This window comes from Sus scrofa, chromosome 14 (assembly GCF_054392235.1).
Source record: "Sus scrofa isolate SSC_HxYL_T2T_F1_AM1 chromosome 14, Sscrofa_HxYL_maternal_Yorkshire_Landrace_v2.0, whole genome shotgun sequence".
Taxonomy (NCBI): domain Eukaryota; kingdom Metazoa; phylum Chordata; class Mammalia; order Artiodactyla; family Suidae; genus Sus; species Sus scrofa.
In genome coordinates, this window is record NC_139396.1 from 140209030 (window position 1) to 140232057 (window position 23028).

The window sequence follows — 23028 nt, forward strand, 5'->3', positions numbered from 1 at the left end:
GACTCAGTTGACAAGGAAACAAAAAGTATTTGGAAGGAGGTCCAGCCAAACAGATTTAAGAGATAAAAAGTGCAGCATTTCATTTATCATGTTTCTATCTCTCATCCAACTGTGAAGCACACAACTTATAGACACTGGTCCAAGTCAGCTGACCAATATGAACTACAGGAAGAGGCAGTTCCTAAGCCTAGCCTTGGGATGGCCACATTCTGTTCCCCAGTTAACACAATTTGCAATGTTTGGCAGAGTCTTTGGCTAAAGGAGTAGAATAAACAGCAACTACAGAACACTGTGGTGACAGATTAAATGAAAAGAACACAAGCTTGCATGAAAAAGACTAAGGTGAAACAACATGTGATGGCTGGAAGATTGGCCCTGCCGGGGGAAGTTAAATTCATTTATTTTTCTTTTTCTGTCCCGTGAAAGTGTGTTGTCTTAGCAAGTTTCATTTACCCTTTGTACTGTCATCCCTCTTCTGCTGCTCTCCATTGTCTATTCTCCTTCAGGTATATAATCACAGCCAAAGAAAGAACGTATTATTCTTTATATCTGTCTGTTTGGTGGAATATGCCTCTGATTCCAATGCAACCCACACTTCCTTTAAAGTACCGCTTAAAAAGACTGGGAACTCAATAAAAAATACTTGGAAAGACACCATCTAAAGGATGTAGTGGATGGAGCCTGGTACAGGCCCATTCTCGTCCTCATCTTCTTGACAAAATACAAATTTTAAGCATAGCAATCAGAATAAGCTAGGTCAGCCTGAGGTAACAATGTTAAAATCTCGGGGACTTGAGACAAAGGAAGTACATTTCTTGCTCACATTCTGCATCCACTGGAGGCAGGCGATGGTGCTGTGCTCATTATTGTCAGGCAGGGACACAGGCTGGTGGATCAGCCCCCCTCAAATGTATATAACACCACAGGAGGGAAAAAGGGTTCTCAAGGTCCCACAACCCACATTTAAGTACTTCAGCTTGGAAGTGACACTCACACTTCTGCTTCCATCTCACTGATCAGAATTAGTCACATGGCTCTGCTTACAGAAGAGACACATGGGTACGACTCTACCAGGTACCCAGAAGCAGTGAGCTGGAGATGTTTAGTGAACAGAAGGGATAGGTACCACACAAAGAACACATTCAACATCTGAACAACTTTTAATGAAACCAATAGAGAAAAGCAGACTCTCAGACTATTAGAATGGAAGTGTCAATCATCGAAACACAAGAAAAGAGAAGTTTGAGGGCAATAGAGCAGTTGGCAATTTATGAAACATGAAACACCAAGAAGTGGTGGAAAGTGAAATGCGCTTTGGCAGATTTACTGATGGCCAAGCTACACTGGGCCAAACAACTATGCTTATCTCTGCCTCTGGTAGGAGGAATGCAAACCCTGCTAAACAGACATAGCATTTTAATGCCATGCTTAGAGGGAGACTTGCCTGGGATGACCTGGGAACTGACCCAGTCAGTCAATCCTCATCCTAGTATGTTATTCAGGCTCCTTCACATAGTAACTGAATGATACTACTTTTAGAATCAACAGAGAAAGTTCTTTCACAATTCATCTAGCATAATTTCTGGATTAAAACATAGAGTTAGCAATGGAGCCAAACGCAAATTCTACTTAACAATTCTCTTCTTTGTTAGCACAAAAGAATCAGCTTGATGAAAGTGCCTAATAAGGTAGGATGTCAAAACAAAGAAAGAATGTGGTCATATACATTTCCTTCCCTTGGGTTCCCCATCACCAGCTCAAGGCTTCTCTCTCCTGTTGTCATGTTCTTTGGCCCAGCTCTTAACCTATTCTATTTTCAGTTTCAGTTTCCTGTTTTAATGACCTTCCTTGTGAACTCCAAAATATTTCTTCAATTCCTCACTTTAAAAAAATATAGACAGGACAGACTATGTGAGTATATAGAAAATAGTCTGAGATTATTCATTGCATTTAATAATTAATTTCTTTACAAAATTTATTGGAAAATATCTGACTCACAAAGCTGTGTTAATCTCAGGTACACAGCAAAGTAAATCAGCCATACATATACACATATCCATTCCTTTTCAGATTTTTTTCCCATACAGTATTTAATTTCTAAAAATGCTGCCAGTAGACTGTTCCATTTCCAGAGGCATCTTTCCTTTCCCTCTGTTTTGTTTTGTATTCTGCACCTGTCAAATGTATATGCTAACACAAACAACTGAGGGGAAACTCGTTGGTGGTTGACATTTTGTCCATCATCTTTATGTTCCTTTCAAGTGTGTTCATGTCCTTTAGAGATTCAGCAAGAAAACAAGTTGGTTCTCTATCTCCCCAGCACAGCATCAGGACCAGAGCACGATGGTCATTCTTCTTTCCAGGACAGCCAGATATAGATCTCCTCTCCTCCAATGACTCAAGAGTGGAGCCAGGGAGTATAGCGGTAGAGGGGGTGGGGTTAACAACACACCTGAGCACCTGGCCTCAGGGCAGCAGGAGGCACTGTCCTTGATGAGGCCAGCTAAGGGCAAGTAAGTCTTTTCTCACTCTCCGGAGATTTCTGACATAAGAGTGGTGGAACCCTTCTAGACAGAGGTCACTTGATTAACCCAGCCTAGCGTTATCCGGATAACAAGGTCAAGTACTTCTCGCTGTGAGGAATTTTCAATTTATCTCACAGACAAGAAAGATCAATCCAAGCCAGCATCCCTGCTCCCCTGGGGATGCTAGGAGAGGCTGTGGGAGGAGAACCAAGTGCCCTTTCCCAGGGTCATGCTGTCAGTCTTCAGGGTCTGTCTGGCTAGGGTCCCCCTCCTTCCCCTGGTGGGAACTCTGTGCAGTACCTTTACAAGGAAGGGACCAGAATATTAACAGAGGGGATGAAGCCAGTTCTTCCCAAGTTCCACCTGAGATTCAGAGGGCAGCCTTCAAAGGAGTGGGGTCCTTTCGGTTATCTGGTCTTACTCTGCATTCAGTTGAAATTTCTATGTAATTTATGACAAAGGAAGTCAGTTTCTTTTGCCTGTCTGCCATTCCTTCACTGCTCCACATTTTCCTTAAGGATCCATATTCTTCTTTATTCTCTGCCCTTTTGACTTAGGAGAGGCTCCCTAAACCCCTAATCCAGGGAGGGTATAAAACATCTGCATTGTCACTGACAGAGCTCTGCCCCTCTGACTCCCATGCTAGTTAAGAGAGGCCCACTTCACCTAAGTCAAGCCAGTAAGAATTATCAACCTAGGTGCTTGGGGTGCACTCATTGGGGAGGCACCATCTTTTGAATGGGGTTGATAAGTTAACTACATAAAACACTGGTGCTCCCCATGGCCATTCTTGTCTTCCTATGCATTTGCTTCATTCCCAGGCAGACTTCCCATGTGGTAGCAACAAAGAGGTGGAGAAAGAGGGAGAGAGGGAAGTAACTGGTGATACTTTGAGTTCCCCCATGCCTGAACTGCATCCTTGGACTTTCCAACTAAATAAGCTCATAAATTCACCTTTTCCCCTTAAATTTGTTTGAGTTAAATATATGTTCATTGCATCAGAAGACAACACACCCCACACACAAATTCAAAACAAAGCAAAGCATCTCCTGTTTGTTCCATGGTGCAACAGCCTTAGTATTTTGGGAGCCCACGGAAGTCAAGCAGCATCGAAATCCATGTCTGTGGCATGGCTTAGTATGGGTGCTGCTAGGCTTGAGAGTTAGTCCCAGAAAACAGAACTAGGATTTCATTCTCCCTCAAGAGTTGTGTTACCTAAAGCAAGTCACAGCTTCCTGTTGGGGCCTGAATTCCTCCATTTTAAAGTTAAAGAGTCAGGAGTTCCCATCCCGGCACAGCGGAAACAAATCCAACTAAGAACCATGAGGTTGCGAGTTCAACCCCTGGCCTTACTCAGTGGTTAAGGATCTGGCATTGGCATGAGCTGTGGTGTAGGTTACAGACATGGCTCAGATCTGATGTTGTTGTGGTTGTGGTGTAGGCCAGCAGCTGTAAGCTCTGATTTGACCCCTCTTCTGGGAACGTCCATATGCCACAGGCATGGCCCTAAAAAGCAAAAAAAAAAAAAAAAAAAAGACAGAGAGAGAAAGAAAAAGTGACAGAGAGAAGGATTAAAGGGACTCCTGTGGGCAGCCTCTGTTTCATAGGTTCTTGACACATAGCTGAGTTTTATATTTTGACTTCAATACTGCATTTATTAATTGGAGTAATTATATTCTCACACACTGCTTATACGTTTGGTCTCGCCTTTGGTCACTGTATTTAATTTGAGTTCTGGATAAGACTGCTATACTGGCAATTTCCTTAACCAAAGTTACAAACTCTCACTTGGTACCCTGTTTTCCCTAAATCTATCAACCTACACAATAACTTAGATGATTTATTCTTCCTCCAGCTTAGTCTTTCACACCCATTCTGCTTCCTGTTGTTCTTGTTCTCTTGCGTAATTTTATTCATTAATCTTTTTCTCCTACTGTCACCATCCTCCTTCCAACACATGCTCTTGACTATATAGGTCTTTAATACAACTTTGCATTTCCCATATTCACGCCTCCTATCACAAAATGTCCATAAATGTAACCATAATCCATTTGCCACTTACTGAATATCTACTAAAGTTTCAGGGCTTTGCTGTATCATTACTTTAATGACCCTATACATATTATAGATTATGTGGTTTTGGCTGAATTATTTAACTTTTCTAGTCGGAATTTTCCTCATCTAAAAGACATACACAATGAATTAGAGAGCTGAAACTAGAAATCTGATTTACTTTTCTCCAAACACGTGCTCTTTCTAATAAAAATGGCTGGACTCCCTACATGGGCACCAAATGTTAAGTTCCCCAGCCTTCAAATAAGGCAGGCCAGCTGCCTTTAGGGCTCTGATTAAATGGCTCATCAATACCTGACACCAGCCTGCCTTGGGGACAATCGCTCAACTCTTTGAGAATGTTTTTGTAGGAGCCACTCAGACAAGACAGAGAATAAAGAGAAAAAAGAACTCCAGGGAAAACAGACAGTCAGGACAAGATACGTCGCTACATAAGTGTAAGAAGGTTTGCAGAACACCTTTCCACATTTCCCCTCAAAGACACATCTAGAAAATATTATACTTTTCAAGAAAAATGGAAAGGATGAGAAATAGAGGCACAGCTGATGTGGTACCTAGGAAATGAGCTGGCTCAAAATCTGAGAAGACATATTGAGAAGACAACAACCTGGATTTTACGGACAATCCACAAGCTTTCCAGAGGAGGAACATCTGCAAAGGTTCTTACCTAGAGGCCATGGACAGGGATCTACCTCCACTCTACGTCTCATTAGCAGTGTTGTGATAAGAAATAAGCTATTCTTTCTCCCACAGAAGTGCAGACGCAGATAATAATCTGCAGACTATAATGGGAAGCTGAGTGCCAGGGCTGAGCAAAGTCAGATGCAAATCTAAGGAGTTACCAGCTGCCCACCTCCAATTGCAGTTCACTACGAAATGGGCTTCAATGGGATTCTCCTTGACAGCTCTGTTTTTCATTACTTGCACATGAAAAAAATGATAGAGGCAAGACTTTCACCAAGTGAGAAAGCAGTAGTTGAAAGGAGGGTGTGTGCTAGGAGGTGGGCCCTGCTGGAATTCAGGGTGGTTGTTATAAGGGTGTTATAATAGGAGGCTTTCAAACCATCTTTCAAGATGAGACACCATGGGACTAGATTATGGGTTTATTCTAAGTACACTGAAAAGCTCCAAGTACTGGAAGGGAAAAAGCCAATATTTACTTAGTGTCTGAAAGGAATGCTATTTTTAATCTATCTGCCAGAAAGAATTGAGAAACCAAAATCATGTAGTTTCTAACAGGGTAACCAGACCAAGACTGATCATTTTAAGTGAATGGATGAATAGTGAGAACAACAGTAACAGCATCATAATTCTCACTATAGAGACTGAAGAATCTTTTGAAGATAAAAGGAAAAAAGAGGGGGAAAAAGACCTAAGGGAGCAGAAGAGAGAGAAACACACATGTGCGCACACACACACACACACACACACACACACACACGCACACATCCTCTCTCTAATACTCCAGAGGTGGTGGAGATGAAGAGAAAGTAGACCCCACATGGCCAGGAGAGGTCCTTGGAGCCAAAATTACTCATTTACTATCAACTGAAATCAGGTCACCTTATGTATGGTGGTGATAAAGAGGATTCACGGTATGTTTAAAAGTTGTACCTTTTTAAAAGATTATCATACTAAGTGAAGTAAGTCAGACAGAAAGACAAACATCATATGATATCACTTACATGTGGAATGTAAAAAATAAGAGAAATGGACTTATGTCAAAACAGAAACAGCAAAACTGGAGACATTAAGAAGATCAGTGGTTACCATGGATTAAGGGGGAGAGAGAAATGAGTAGTCAGAGCACTACTGTAATTGTGGATACATGTCATTACACACATGTCCAAACCCACAGAATGTACAACATCAAGAATGAACCTTAATGTAAACTGTCGACTTTGAGTGATAATGATGTGTCAATTCAGGTTCATGGATTATAACAAATTTAGCACTGTGGTGCAGGATGTTGACAGTGGGGGAGTTTTGAGTATGTGGGGACACAGGGTATGTGGGAACACTCTGTATTTTCCCTTGAATTTTGCTGTAACCTAAAACTGTGCTAAAAAAAATAAATCAATTAAAAAAGAAAAAAGAAAAAAAGAAACAGACTCACCGACTTGGAAAACAAATTTACAGTTATCAAAAGGGAAAGGTGAGACAGAGGGATGGATTGGAGGCTTGGCTTTGGCATATGCACACCATTGTAGATGGTCAACTGACCACCCATTGTCCATTGACCCATGGATGGTCAGTGAGGACCTACTGTACAGCACAGGGAAGTCTGCTCAATATTCTCTAATAACCTATATGGGGAAAGAATCTGAAAAAGAATGGGTATGTGGATATGTGAGTCACGTTGTTCTGCAATAAAAATCATCACACCATTGTAAATCAAGTATACTTCAAAAAAACAGAAAAAATATACTCCCACAAAAAAAATGTTGTATGTCATTTGATTCTCACAACGTTCCCATACGAAAGTATGTGCAGTAAGATATAAATGGGTTCAATGTCTAGGTATTGTTCAGTCTCTTGTCCTCTTCCCCCACCTAATACGGTGGACAGTTTATCATGTCAGTACACATAGATTCATCTCATTCATTGGACGCATTGTAGAATATCTCACAGGGCAACATACTGTGAGTGATGTAGCCACTGCTGACAATACACACGTTGGCGCATGTATTTTGGTGAAGCTGTAGTTCAGATCACCAGATTATGTTTCTCAATAGAGGACCAGGAGGTCAAAGACTCCTACAACAGCTGGTGCCCTCCCTCCCAAACGGAGACCTCCAGAGCTGCTGTGGTGGTCAGATACTAGCAGGGTTGGGCTCAGACTGCTGGAGACACTGATACGTCAGCTGGGGGACTCACCTGCTCCAGATCTTCAGCTGACCGTTTGTTTTCTCCTGTCGGATCCTGATAGGGCAGGACAAAGAGCTCAGCGGCAGTGGGTAAGCCAGGGAGGACTGCCACCAAGATGTGCTGGCCAGGAACCCCAGTGGCCTGAGGGAGAGACACAGAGGTACACATAAGTCCTGCAGGAGCAGTGACAAGGTGGGATCAAGGATTCAGTGGGGAACTGGGGGTGGGTGGTTGAGAAGACATAGGGTGGGCAGGGAGTATAAAAGCAGGGTCCTGGGTGCACTGTGCAGGAAGGGGTGTGAGAGATGGCATGGTCAGGCTCTGAGGTTTGATCCCAGCTCCATTCTTGTAAGACCTTAAACACTTCTGTGCGTGTATCACCTCAAACAAAACATGGGGATAACAGCTGAACCTGCCTTGTACAAGTAAGTGGATCATGCCAGTGAGAGGGCCCTGATTTACTACACTTTGTCTTCTGCCCCTCATGACTGAATACTTTCTAAGCCAGCTTCCTTTTCCTCCTGGCACTAGAGTTACTCCCCAGATGGACCAGTCATACTGAGGTATGATTGGACTTGCCCATACACAGTACAACCCACACACCCCTGCTGACTTCAAAGAGTCAGAGCCTGATGTCAGCCTGTTCCAGGAAGCTCTCTCAGCCTTTACTCTGTCATGCTAAATCTTCTGTTAACATGTTAGATACCACCCAAGAACTTCCAATTTCCTGAGCACACTCTCTAGAAGGTTCTAGAATCCAGGGCTAGAATCCCAGCTTCTCTCTCCAGCAGCCAGAGAGTCAACTGGTTGTTTTATGAGAATTTCTCATGTTCACCCCCCCAAATCTTCCTTCTGCATGTGCATCATGGGAGACCCTCCTTTCCCAGATCCCCCTGCTGGAAGTCTTAGGCTCACCTCCAACACTACCTAATCAGCCCATGAGATCTTGACAAGTCACCCTCCACTCTCATGATCCTAGAGGTTCCTTCCCATTGAAATGCACCCCCCTTAATATCTCAATGCAGCCTTTATGTTCTCGCCCCCAAGTTTTACTATAGCCTCCCCATCTCCAGGAGACAGGCTTCTACATCTAGGCTTATCTCCGTACAGTCCAACTCAGATCATGTTTCTCTATTTAACTTCATGCACAAATTCCCACTGCCAACTGCATTAAATACATATTCAAATCCTCCCACAATATGGTCCCACCTTTCCCTCCTAAACTAACTGTCCACAACTCTCACTGTCATCTTATGCTTAGCCAAGTGGACTCATGTATAATTTCTCAATATCCTAGTCTTTTCTTACAAATGTTTCTGTGCAGGACATCTCTCACAGAATGTCTTTTCCATGCATTGGCTGCTAGAACATAACTTATCCTTCATGTCCACTTATTTCAGTATATGACTAATTCAGTGTTCACTTATTTCAGTATATGACTAATTCAGTGTCCCCAGTATATTCAGGCTTTCCCAATTAAGTAATGGTTCGTTTCTGAACTCTACATGTACACCTTTTTTGAAGCAGCAAGAAATTTCATTTATCAGGTCCTTACCATGTGTCTGGCACTGGTAAAATGTGTCTCAGTTTTACCTAATGCAACCCCCTATCCCCACCCCTGCCCAGTAACTCTTTGGAGCAAGTATTTTTATGTCTCTCTTTGCAGGTGAAGACATGATACAGACTGGGAGTCCTCAGGAAGCTAGCTCTGAGTGTAGCACATAGGGTGTTTATTAGGGGACATTCTTGGAATCAACAACTATGGGAGGGAAGAAAAGGAAAAAGGAATGGGCAGAGGGAGAAGCTGAGCCATGATAAAGGGCAACGTCAGCCTCAGAAGACCTTGCAGAGAGGGACAGGAGCCCTTCGTATTTTTCTGAGTTTGAGCTGAGTGGCCATGTCTTTATATAACTGTGCCACTGGACTGGAAAAGGACATGGCATGGGGAAGGTGGCTGAAGCCTCTGCTCACAGCACTCCTAGCAGCTAACAGTCTCTCCATGAGTGGGGATCTGGGCAGTGCATCCCTATTTCTGCTGTAGGACAGATAGCAGATGGAGGGAAGTTCAACAGTGGCTCAACATCATCTAGGTAGTGAGTGATGACGCTTAGTTTGAATACAGCAGCTCTTATCATAGCTGGTATAATGTTTTATGGCCTTCTTAGAGTTTAAACTCAAAGATCACATCTAAACTATCAGCAGCAGCATCTACAAAAACGTTTACTGAATGACATCCAATTAAAGACTCCATTGCAGGAGTTCCCGTTGTGGCTCAGAGGAAACAAATCTGACTAGTGTGAGGATGCAGGTTTGATCCCTGGCCTCATTCAGGGGGTTGGGGATCCGGCATTACCATGAGCTGTGGTGTAGGTCGCAGGTGTGGCTTGGATCCTGCATTGTTGTGGCTGAGGTGTAGGCCAGCGGCTACAGCTCCAATTCAACCCCTAGCCTAGGAACCTCCAAATGTGGCCCTAAAAAGATTAAAAAAAAAAAAAAAAAGAAAAAAAAAAAGAAAACTCTATGGCAAAATGTCCACAGAAAAACCCCAATCAATAAGGAAAAGGCAACTGATTTTATATCACATTCTGTTACAGAATGACTAGGAGGAAAACTACAAGCAAGATGACTCCCAGCTATACATCTTGCAGAATTTATTAGGATACACTTGGAAACATGGTACTTCAAGGTTTGAGAAAGCAGCCAAGTGTAATGGCTGATCTCAACGATGGTGGGATTCTGGGGGACCAGGGCTGGCTCAGCTCATCTTCTTAGGATTCGGTAACCGAAAAGTCCTCAAAACTCCACCCCATCACACTCTGTCCTGAGGGATGCTGAGTCAACCTATTTGTTCTACATGTAGCTGATTACACTAGGCAACAACCTAGAAATATTAATGACTAGTCATTTCTAGCCTAGTGGACAGCTGGTGTAAAGGTGGAGGCCCAGGGCATCTAATCCCTGGACAATTGATGCGAGGAGAAATCAGCTTGGAAAACATCACTGCTGAGCTAATGCCCAGTTGTTAAATCACCTGGGGCGTGTTGGACAGCTGTCTAGGAGATCTACAGGGACCAGGAACTCTGGATCACTGTGGATTGAAGGAGGTGGGCTGTGGGTTCATTGAAGGGTATAAGTCAGTTCTCTTGTAGAGCGGAGAAGAGAAACCAGCTGTCACAAACAGCTCCAAGGGCAGAAGGGCCTATTCCAGCTGGGCCTGCAGCCTAGTGGCTGCACCCCCTGGTGGCCAGAATGTTTAGCCATAACTAAGGTCATGAATGCTGAGTCATTCAGAAACACACAGGTGAGAAGGTATTTACCCAGAGGCACTTGAAGATGCCTCTTTCCACCCCACAAATCCATTCATTTATCTGTTTCTCCCCATAACAAGGCAAAGCATGGCAGGAGTAGAGTGTTTAGAAAACCACGAAATCAAGTTTCCGACCTCACTGGTCTGGCTCCAGAGTCTGATATTTAACTGTACTTGGCATGTTATCTGCCTCTAAATTCAGCTTTCTCACCTGTAAAATGGGAAAAATCATACTGTTTACATCCTAAGCTAGGGTTTGTGTGTATATGTGTGTGTGCCTGTGTGTGAGATTACTGTGTTTAAAAAAAAAAAGTAAAACACTGAGAAGAGTTTCTGAGATACTCTCAGTGCTAAACCACATCAACAAAGATAATGGTATGGATACAAGGAAGGCCAGTTCTTTGCCAAAGGCTGGAGGTGAGACCTGTTTTCTGAATAGGTCTTATCCCAGTGCCTTTATCTCTCCTCAGCCCTCTGTGTCATGAGGCACCGCCTACTGGGTGCAGGAAAGGATGTATAACTCATCCTAAATTGACCTCTCTCTGGGGCTAAGAATGTACCTTAAGTAAAAGTCATCTCTAATTTTCTGGTTTGAGCAATAAATCCAAGACGCTCCATGAGCGGATCTCCCATTCCTTTGATTGCAGTTAGCTGTGAGGCTTTAAATAAGTTCTTTAACCTCTCTGAACCTCAATTGCTTAATCTGCAAATGAGGACAATAATATTCCTTCTTGGGACAGTTGTAGGAGAGAAATGTCATTCAAAGAAATGGGACAGGAGTTCCCTGGTGGGCGAGCAATGAAGGATTCAGCATTGTTACTTTGTTACTGCTGTGGCTTTCCAGGAAACTTCTACATGCCCCAGGCTTGGCCAAAGATAAATAAATAGATAAGAAAGAAAGAAAGAAAATGTTTGACTCTTGACTGTTGATCAGTCAAGAAGAGATCATTCAAAAACAAGAACAGGAAATTTTAAAAGCCTGTTTACATACCTACCTCCTCCCTCCCATACCTCCCTCCTCCCTCCCATACCTCCACTATATTCATGGGTGAAATAATTTGTGGGAAAAAAAATTAGTGTGATTTGCAAGAAAAATATCAATAGTGAGGGGAAAAAAAAAGAACTGGCACATTGTGAGATGACCGCCCTCCTGCTCAGGGTGCTGCTGTGCTGGCCATGTGTGGGAGTTGAATCCCAGGCTGCTCTTACTAAATGTACCAGGCTATGCCTTTCAGTACCATGCACAGTAGCTGATTTTACAGGTACTAATGGCTGATCGCAAACTTTGACTGTCATGTATTTCCATGGTCATCTTCTCTCAGCAGAACAAGAATTTCGCAAAGAGTAAGGACCCCATGTTTATTCACTTTCTCTCCCCATCCTGTGATGTGTATGCAGCTATAGGACAAGGTTCAGCAGGTACTCTTCCCCTGGCCTCCAGCCCTCTCCTGCCACCTCTCTGTGTAAGGGTCCCCTCTCTGGGAAGCTCTGCAAGGACAGAGAGGAAAGGACCTGGGCAAGAGGAGGAGCTGTCTGCACTCACTTCCACCAGGGACTTTTTGATGACTCGGCTGATGTCCCTTCTCCACTCAGGGATGTCCGGGTTGTAGTCGTCCAGGTTTGGAGAAAAGGACAGGCGAAGAGATCGGAATTCCTCTGGGGACACAACAGTAGGATGATGACTGTTAAGTCTGACACGTCTCTCAAGAAGTCTGTTATACTTTATATTTTAGGCAAAGCCCTAATGGAGGGTCCTTTTCCTCCATACTCACCAGAGAGCCTTTCCTGGAAGGCAAATTCGATTTCCCATCCCTCTTAATTCCCAGCTCATTTTTCAAACCAAAGCCCTAGGCTCTGGCCGATGCTCAGCTCCACAGCCCTTGTCCACTGTCCCCCGTCCCAGGCCCTGCATCCTTGGACACTAAATGCACACCCCTGGAGTGGCCTGGATGCATCACAGGTTTACGACCCTTGGCCTTTGCCCACACACTGCCCCTTGCCTAGAACACCCCATCTTTTCCATCTTATGTGCACACGGCATCCAAGCTCTAGTTCGAGCATTTACTGACTGAATACTCACTATTCCTCACCAGGTTTTAATTTTCTTCCTTATGGTATGACTGTGTTTTGCACATACTTTTGTGATCATTGTATGATAATAATTATTACATAATTACAATTATTATGGTGGTCATTCTATTGCTAACTTTTGTTTGCCCCAAAGTTTCAGTTAAAGGAAGGTTATAGGCTTTTTAATTCAAGGATTTTGTTAATTGTCTCTGTAGCCTCTGAGTTAATCTCGGTTGTCTAGGAAATAGATGGAATTATAAAGGCAAGGACTTTGTGTACAGCATTATCTCTAAGAGATCATGGTGAAGAAGCCAGAAGAGGCTGGAGCACATCAGACCAGATGCATATGTGACAGTGCAAGACAGGGAGGAAGAGTGACACAGATGGTGGGATATCTCCAAGCCAGTGTCAGAGGAGTCCATGTCCCAGGAATCAGTCTGCCTAGTATTCCTACCACTCAGCCACTGGCTAGAAGGCATGGCCTTGGCCCTGGCACAGTGACAGATTTCACAGAAGAGCACAGCGTTTGGCACATGGCATACTCAGATCACATTGCTTCCCTGAAATTAGTGGGTGGCTCTACATTGCATTGAGAATAAAATTCAGCTTCTTAGTACAGCCTGCATAGTCCCACACAACCCAGCCCTGACTTTCTTTCCTGCCTCGTGTCCTGTGCACTGCCTTACACTCCAGGACCCTGTCCTTTCTGAGTTACTCTGTCTGTTCCTTCCCATGTTGGTATGCCTCCAGTTCCCTAGAGGACAGCCTGCTGGGCTCCTTTTCAGCCTTCCATCTCTCCTGGGAGGAGGCCCTCCCGTCAGCAACCTCAGGTATCCTCCCTTTCACCAGCTCTAATACCCTTCCTCAAACGGCCCTTATCGACCTTCTTCATACTTCTTGCTACTTAAATGATTTTGTTTTTATTGTCTGTCTCCCACACTGGAAGAGGAGTTCAGTGACAATCAGGGCTTTGTGTTCCTAGCCCTTTAGGGCAGTTCCCAGTTCATGGTAGGTTTTCAACATACTCATTTAATTAAAACAGTTTCTGTTGAATAAACAAATGCATCAGTAGAGGCTCTCTGTAATTTAAGCATTTTACTATTCATCACACATTTCTTTCTTGTTTTAAGTATGTTCTGATGTTTCAGGAGGGGTTTAGCAACATCGACAATGCCGATTACACACACAGTAAACACAAAATCCCACTCGTGCATCTCCTAACAATGCTAAAGGCTTATCAGGCAAAGCATTAGTGTCTCTTACCCTAGAAAGCCTGTATTTATGGCAGTCAGCTTATTCCAAAGATGTATTTTTCAAAGTTTGACTATTTTATGAGTCACTGGCCACCTATGTGAATGTCACCGCTTCAGTTCTGATGGAGAATAATGAAATGCATATTTATTAGCCACTCAGTAAATGGCAGCGCTGAGGAATCACCCACTGGGTCCTAACTCTTCACTCTGAAGATGTACGCTTTTGTCATTCTCACTTCCCTTAAACCTCTTAACCAAACTGTGGAGACTTCATCTACAAGAGAAGATATTTATCTTAATAAAAAGACACAAATGAGAAAAATGGTGCAGCTCCCTCCATAATTACTTAGTATGCTAAACAGCAGGGCAGAAACATTATCCCTAAGTTTATTCAACAAATAGGGGATGGGTGGTGGGGAGTGGACTGAAAACAGTAAAGGCCAATAATGTATATATGCCTTGTTTTTGCAGCTGCTGAGAGAGAAGAATTCTACACATTTACACTTTCTTTTTGTATTTAAAGGCAAACCTGAGTCCTGAAGCAAACGAGGGAAAATCCTGCAAACTAAATTTTCTTTCCTCCACTCTATTTCATGGCTTTGGGTAGATAATCTTTCCTCTGTCAACTTCCTGAATATGACTCCTCCTTCAGTCTGACCGTGAGAATCTTAATGGTCCCCTTACCTTAAACTTCAGACAGGTTTCTTCCAGATGCTGGCCCTGACCTCCCTTTTCTTAGAGCACTGACATTGGACAACTTCCAATGGTAAATTCTTTCTCTGTACTTTTGAGATGCACATCTTCTGCAACCCAGAAACACCTTTCTCTGGGACCTGGGAGCCATCTCTGAAAGGGTTATCATCCAGAATGATAGGACCCTCTGCCTAAGTTCCCTGAGCGCCAATTAGCAAACACCTGCTGCCTAATCACACCGATCATCTCCTCCCCCCTAAAATCCTCCAGTACTTTCTACTGGCTCATCCCAGAAATTGAAACCATTGGAATTCCCTGGTGATCTGGCATTGTCACTGCTGTGGCTTGGGTTTCATCCCTGGCCTGCGAACTTCCATGTGGCCGACACCCCCCACAATTCCTCCAATTTGTTTGTTTCTGTTGGGTTCAATCTTGCCTGTTTGACTTCCATGACACGATTTTCCTTTAGCAGATCACACCTGTTGTTAGAATTTTTTAGTTATATATGTGAAACTCTGGACAACCCATCTGACTGAAGATGGACGAGGGATGTTTGATTACTCAGGAATTCAGTTAGAGGAGGGGAAGCCCACTTCCCTGCTCAAGCTTGAAATTAAGAGATCCTTTTAAGTGAAGATAAGCCATTTGATGAAGAGTGACTCGCTCTGACATGACGCCTTTAGCAAGATTTTAGGAAGAGGAAGAGCTCAGCATAGCAAGGGATAGAAGGTGGTTAGAAACAGTCCTGCTAGATGCAGAATGCATAGGCTCTGTTTGTTTCTTATACTTATCTCAAAATTTCTCACTTATGAAACAGAAATAATCATAATGTGATTCTTATAAATCTGTTCAAAGGATGCAATGAAACAGATCATATGTAGCAAGTGCTCAGGACAGAAGCTGGTAAGGGCCTCATCAATGTTCATTTCTACCACGGCCACTGCTATCATTATTATCAGATCTTGTTACTGAAGAGCAGAATAACGTTAAGCCAGGATTTTCCAATTTGGGGGCCACAATTTCCTAGCTGTGAAATAATGGGTTGGACTAGATAAGCGCAAAGACCTTTTAGATTTAGAGTTCCATCTGGTTCCAATGAGGAGGTAGCTGAGATCCTTCACCAAGAGGACAGCTGTTAGGTTGATGGGTCAGTGTCCATTAGTGACACCTGCGACATCTAAGAAGCAGAGAGGAAAGAGAGCTCCGACAGAAAAGACCCAAGAGCCAGTAGTGTAGTTTAATCACAGCATGAGCTGGGTGGAAAGCCCAGCTCTGCCCTTGTCTAGCTGGGGCAAGTTTTGACCTCTCTAAGAAAAATATGTATAATATTCCAATACATATAATGGAATATTACTCAGCCATTAAAAAGAATGAAATACTGTCATCTGCTGCAACATGGATGAACCTACAGATTATCACACGAAGTGAGGTCAGACAGTGAAAGACAAACATCATATGAGATCACCTATGTGTGCAATCTTAAAAAAAGAAAAAAAAGGATGCAAAGGAACTTATTTGCAGGACAGAGACAGACTTTGAAAAACTTATGGTTACCAAAGGGGACAGGCGGGGGGGGTGGTGGTAGGAGGGATGGACTGGGGGTTTGGGATTGGTATATTCACACTGAGTTATATGGAATGACTGGCCAACAGGGACATGCTGTATAGCACAGAGACCTCTACCCAGTATTCTGTGATAATGTATGTGGGAAAAGAATCCGAGCGAGACTAGATGTGTGTATATACATGGCTGAGTCACTTTGCTGTATAACAGAAATTATCACAGCCTTGTAAATTAGCTATACTTCAATAAAACTTAAAAAGAAGTGCATTCCCACAATATAGAAAGGAGATGAAGAAGGAAGGAGAAGCAAAAGCTCTCCTCCATTCCAGGCCATCTGGCTACAAGGTCTTACTGACGAGACGCACAGGAAAACCAGCACTGATTAGTTTCACTTAGTGTTTGGGCTTATCGAGCTTCTCCAGGAAGGGAGAAGGGAAGAAACATTATGAAATTTTAACAGGCAGCCATGCGGGAAGCAGGGTACTCAGAAATGTTCCAAGTTGCTTACAAATTACTTTCTGAATTTGAAGGTCAAGTTGGCAAGATGAGAAATGAAAAACAGAACCTGCCTCGGAATCAATTAATTCTGGAGTTGGGACAAGTGATATTTTTGGACCACAAGCTCGTGTGTCTCTGACTCTCCATCCCTCTCCATCTCTGCCTCACCTTCCCTTACTCCCTTCTTTGACCCCTCCCTCGTGCTCTCTCCCTGCGTAACATTTATTTCCCTATCTATCTCCTTTTACACTGTTGCTTTCTAAATTTTAATTTTCCATGAAGGATTTGTGCCACTTTCATATTAACAATAAAAGTTCACATTTTTCCCATCCACTAAAGCACTTAATGCAGACCCATCTAAATATCTACGCAGAAAAAAAAAAATTGCCAAAATGAGAGCAACTGTTTTTTTTTAATCTCTCATTTTCCATCAATGACTCTACCTTTGCATTACTATAAATTTTCATTCCATGTAATACCCTATGTTCAAGTTCCCCAACTGATGATAAGATTGTTCCATATAGCTGTTTGTTCAAACTAATATCTAGTCTATGAAGATACATGACTTGTGCTTATTATGACTCTCCTCTCACTTTTAAACTAGCAGAGTATCAAACAACAAGGTCCCACTGTGTAGCACAGGGAATTATAGTCAATATCCTGTGATAAGCCATAGTGGAAAAGAAGATGTAAAAGAATATATATGTATAATTGAATCACTTTGCTGTAGAGCAGAAATTAATACAACACTGTAAATCAACTATACTTCAATAAAATCTAAAAAAATAAAAATAAACTAGTGTAATTTTTTTTAATGATACACACATTTGTGGAAGAGTTTTTCAGAGCATTTAAACACTGGTAAATTCTTCTTAATGATCATGACTCTTGAACTTTAAAAAAAGCCTCAATATTAACCACTTTCTTTTATAATGGGTTTTAGCTATTTATATATCACCAAACCACCAAATGGGATGAATCAGCCTTACACATAATGAAACTCACTTTTCTCTTCCTAAGGTAGGTGAGCAGAGAGCTGCTCTATGGGCACCAGACCCAGTTTGAAAAATCAAAAGCAATGACCCCTTTTGGAGTTGAGACTACACATTGAGACCACAATTTTGATAGTGAACTACATCTTCCCCAAATAGGAGATGAGACTTGACTCAGCTCTTTCTCCACTAGTCCCCTCTGTTCTCTGGGTAGAGGTCATAAGCTAGGAGGTCCCTCGGTGCCAAGGTACCAAACCACCTCATCTGAACACAAGGACAGTGCGCTCAGCAGAAGGACCACTCACCATACACCGCGATGGTTTTCGTGTCCTGCAGGATGGCATTCCCGGCTGAGACTTGCACAGTGATGGTGTTCATCCCTTCGGAAGTGAACTTGAACGATATGCTTCCCTCCAGGGTGATCAAGGGCTAAAACCAACAAGGCAGCAGAGTGAGGGGAAAGTTGCTCAGTTACAGGTGAGTCCAGCACCAGCTCTGAGTCACTAGCAAGCTCCTCAAATCAGCAGAGGCTTGTCTGTGTGACCACCTGCATCCATACCACGTATCACAAATCCAGGCCAGAGAGGGGCTGTTAGGGGCACGACCCCAAGAAACGCTACTCATTCCTTATGAATCTGACACCCCTTTTCTGACAGCATCCTGATTCAGGGCTGGGGAGATCAATAGGTCTGGCCTCCTGGTGGAATAGAAACTTCACAGAGAATCCTACACCTCTCTTTCTGACAATCCACTTGTATCCAGCAGATGGCTTAATCCAAGGCAACATTAAAATCAGACCAAACCAGAGATTTTTTAAAATTAATTCAGATTTAAGCTGTAGTCACTGAAAAAAAAATTTATAATTGACTAGTTGTTCATTTCCAGGGTATACTAGTTATATAAAATTACAATGGAACGGAGTGACCAAGGACACTCAAACTACACCCATTAGACAGGGGAGGCCTCGTGTGGCCTGGCTTCCTCTGAGAGGCTCCAGCAGCAGTTTCCTGGATGGAGCTGCTATGGAAACAAGTACTAATTGGATAGTGGTTTGAGGACTCAAAAAAAAGAAAAAAGATTTGGAGCAGTGCCTGTAATGCAATTGGACACTGGGGCCCTAGAGGAAAAGATTATTAGCCTACTGACCTCCCCTGACTCACTCCCCACAAACATTTCATTCCTGTCTTTCCTTAATTAATTTTAAGATCAAAATTCATTTAACTCCTGGCATAACACAAGGAAGACTAAACCCAGCATAAGCAGTCTACTCAACATAATCTGTTGAGAATTTGGTTTTCTGCTAAAATCCAGGAAAAAAAAAAAATAGAAGCAAGTTTTTGAGGACTTTCACCTTCAGGTACTAGCTTTCAGGCAAATAACATAGCTTTCTCCTCTGCCACTGTGGGTAGCAGGCCCAGTTTGGACCCGATTTACATGCATCTCTTCTCAGCAGATTTATGGCAGCAGCAGAGGCCAGAGATTCCTTGGACTTCAGGTGTACAACAGGTCTAGTGTCAGGAGAGGTTTCCTCCCAGGGCTGGTGCAAAGTCATGGCTGCAGTGAAAGCCACAACTCAGCTCTGGGGTATAAAGGGATTTGTATTCACACAAGATGTGCTGCATTGGAAGAGCAAAGTCACAAGTGAAAGCAACTCTGCTGGAGGAGAAAGGTTTCCAGTCCAAGGCAGTTGGTCCCAGTGTCCTTTGGGATGTTTCGGGGCCTCAGTCCTTACTGCCTTTTCTAATGTTTGCAAGCAAACGTCAATTTCTGCAAGTGGACTGAGTTCCAAACTGAAGCAGAGCATGCAGGTTGGCATGAGAGGAAGACAAATCCATGTAGGCCCAAGAAGGCCTTGGATTTGGCCTCTGCCTGAAGCAGCCGAATGAGATGCGAGGAAGCCGATTCATGCATGTCCTCATCTTTCTCATCTGTACAATGAAGGACTCAGAGACATGAGGTTTAAGGTGTCTACTGGTTTTGGAACTGCTGCTGACTTTGGATCACTGGGAATGTTTGGGGGAAACATATAGCTGAATGCTGAGCTGGGAGTTCCCGCTGTGACTCAGGGGGTTAAGAACTGGACATAGTCTCTATGAGGATGTATGTTCAATTTAGGATCCAGCATTGCCATGAGCTGTGGTGTGGGTCACAGATGAAGCTTTTGGATCCTGCGTTGCTGTGGCTGTGGCTAGGCCTGCAGCTAGAGTTCAGATTCTACCAGTAGCCTGGTGACTTCCACATGCTGCAGGTGCGGCTATAACAAAAAAAAAAAAAAAAAAAAAAACTGAGATGAAGAAGGGCCACATCTGATTCATGGTGAGGAGGTCATGGCAGGGAGAAGGACCAGGCTGTACAGACACTTGTGGCTCTAGTCTGTCTGTGTCCACTGGCCTCTTTTCCTTGCGGGGTCCATACTCTCCCTCCTTTCAATCAGGTGGTTATAGGGAAGCCGACTTCCACATCTGTTTCCTCCCCCATCACTGTGATCAAGGCCTGGCTGATATGACTCCATTCTGGGACTTCTGTTAGTGTTCTGGGGAAAGACAGCTTCTTCTCTGCTGAGCTGTGGGGGCATAAAGCTCAGGCTGCTGCCAAGGGCCACAGGAAGGCAAAGCCCACCTGGGGAAGAGCTACCTCAGAGGAAGGCAGGGGTAAGAGGGAGGGTGCAGCTAAGAGAGACCGAGGGCATACTGATGACATGACTGGGATACTCAGAGCCCACCCGAAGCTGTGACAAGCCCCAGACTCAAGTAACGGCAGCTATTTCTTCCCCCTTTTTGCTCCAGCCAGTTTCTGTGGAGCTGCCCAGACCCCGTGTGGAAGGTGACCCACCTCCGTGTTGTTTCCGTACCACCACACGTAGGTGAGGGTGCCCACCTGGCTGGGCCACAGCACGGCAGTCGCATTGACCTCTTTGTTCTTCGTGGTGACAAAGGGAAGAGACAGGTGTACGTGCTCCAGGGGACCTGGGGACAAGAGGAGAGAGGAGGCATGGAGAGAAGAGCTCTCCCTGCTGCACCTTCCCTGCTGTGGAGAGGATACATATTTGTCCTGGAAGCTTCCAAACCATCAGTCCTGCTCCCTAAGGGCTTAGGTGCTGTCCCTAATCTGGAGAGGTTATATGGTAAACAATTCTATCTCGACAGTTTCCATTTACCAGTCTTTCTTCCAGGCCTAAAACCTGAGTTATTTATGTGGTAAAACCTACAAGTAACGGATGAAGTCCTTAAAGGAATAGGCAAGATGTGAGATTTCACAGGAAGATGTCCAGTGTTTCCAAGAGGTTATACCCTGGTATATTTCATAACCAGATTATAAAAACCTCACAGAATTTGTGTTGGGTGGGGAGTGGGGGTGGTTATTGTACAAATCCCCCAACCACTCTACATGTAATCATTCTTTACTCTTTACCGGATTTTAAAGATCCATGTGAGTGTGTATAAATGTGTGTTTGTGCATGACTGCATGTGAGTGTGTGTTTGTGCAAGTGCATGTAAAGCTAGCCACCTGTGAGGTAAGCACGGTACTGAGTTAAGCTTGAACAGGACAAAGGCAGGCATGAGTTGGCAAGATCAAGGGTAGAGATTGCTGGTGGGCCTCAGGTTCTCAGGATACGCTCAGCTGAAGAAGGGGATAATTCCACCCATGGGGGCCTGTAGACCAGAAATCTTAACCAGATGTACAAACTCACAAGGATACAAACATCCTCTTCCCAGAGAACCACTAGTCCTATCCTTCAACCCCTGACCTCTTTGAGTCACTGTTACCAGACAAAATGCCTTTTCCTTTAAGGTAACATGACAAACACCTGTCAACCCAATCTTTCTTCTACAAGGTGGAGAATAAAGTGTTTATCTCAGGCCTTTCCATGCGCCTTAATCACATCTCCTCTTCTACTTGACCATTCCATGTGATTCTTTGGCCTTTTTCTCCCTCCAGCTACACTTCTGAGCAATACCATCCACACCCTGACCTTCGACTATGAACTACATGCTTAGGGATCCATCTTCTCAACTCCAGACTCAATTAGCAGCCAAATGTTCCTATGAATTCCACCATTTTTCCCCTTGTGCACTTTCCAGTCTTGATGAGTAACACCCATGTTTATCCAGGGGCACAACTCAGAAGCAGAAAGTCAGTCCCACTTCCTTATCTCCTTGCTGCCTGCATCCACTGATTTGGTTTCAAAACCACCTCTCAGAGCCCTTCTCATCCTGCCCTGGTTCATGTACTAAACACCCCTCTCGTCTGGACCATTACAGATTTTCCACCCCCCAACCCTTCCCCACTCTAATCCATCCTTCTGCTCTATGCATTCAGTGCCTGCTTCCCTCAGTAATACAAAAGCTGGACCAAGTGCCAGGTGTCCCCATCAGTTTTGCTCCAGGGGGAGGGTAGAGCAAACACACAGAGACACTGACGACGAGGTGGCTCTCCATGTCTGAGGAATAGTAAGAAAAGGAGCAATGGGGGGAAAGAGTGGAAGATGATGAGATCTCAGAGGCATTTAGGACATAGAGCATGTTGGCCTTATGGGTCCTGAAATATGTATAGGTGTGTTTGTGTAAATTCATTCTTGCATATTATATGTGTGTGTGTGCACATATACATATTACATATTCATATGATGCATAGTAATGACTACATATGTTTTCACCCTCCAGATTGTGACAGTGATTTTTCTAGAAAGCCATGCTCACTTGCTCAAAATTAAGATTCTTATTACTTAATTATAATAATAACAATAGCTAATACACACACATCTACAGTTTGTGAGGCAGAGAACATAGGCTATAAATTTTTAGAGGGGAAGCGTCTTTCATAGTTATCTTTTTAGATAAAGGTGTGCACAGTTCTTGAGACAAAGCAAGTACAAGAACATTGGCTGGATAAGTGGACAAATGATAGAATTTCATGTTTCTGTGGTTGTCCTTGTTTTTCTCTCTTTATAGATCAGAGTCTTGGAGACTAGCAAACAGAGTAGAAGTGATTTTCTGGTTTATAAAACAGATGATAAGAAGTAGTTGATCATAAGCCAGAATGATTCAATGAGATAATATAAGGGCCATGTTTACTGAGCAATGATCCGTACCACATATTCTGGGGATAACTTCTTATTCTCATTTAATCTTCACAGCAACCTTAGGAAGTAGACATTACTATGCCCCATGCAGAGATGAACAAAA

The 23028-nt window shown here is 43.5% G+C and overlaps 1 protein-coding gene across 8 annotated transcripts in view; it reads right to left on the bottom strand.

The window, feature by feature from the left end:
• Positions 1–23028, bottom strand: part of SORCS1 (sortilin related VPS10 domain containing receptor 1) — a 531938-nt gene that overhangs the window by 24696 nt on the left and 484214 nt on the right. For all 8 annotated transcript variants that reach the window (XM_084993370.1, XM_084993369.1, XM_084993368.1 and 5 more), the window contains 4 exons: positions 20675–20808; positions 18148–18271; positions 12317–12429; positions 7476–7607 (listed from right to left, as the gene is read on the bottom strand). In XM_084993370.1, the coding sequence (XP_084849496.1) occupies positions 7476–7607; positions 12317–12429; positions 18148–18271; positions 20675–20808 (503 nt within the window). The remainder of the gene's footprint in view (positions 1–7475; positions 7608–12316; positions 12430–18147; positions 18272–20674; positions 20809–23028) is intronic.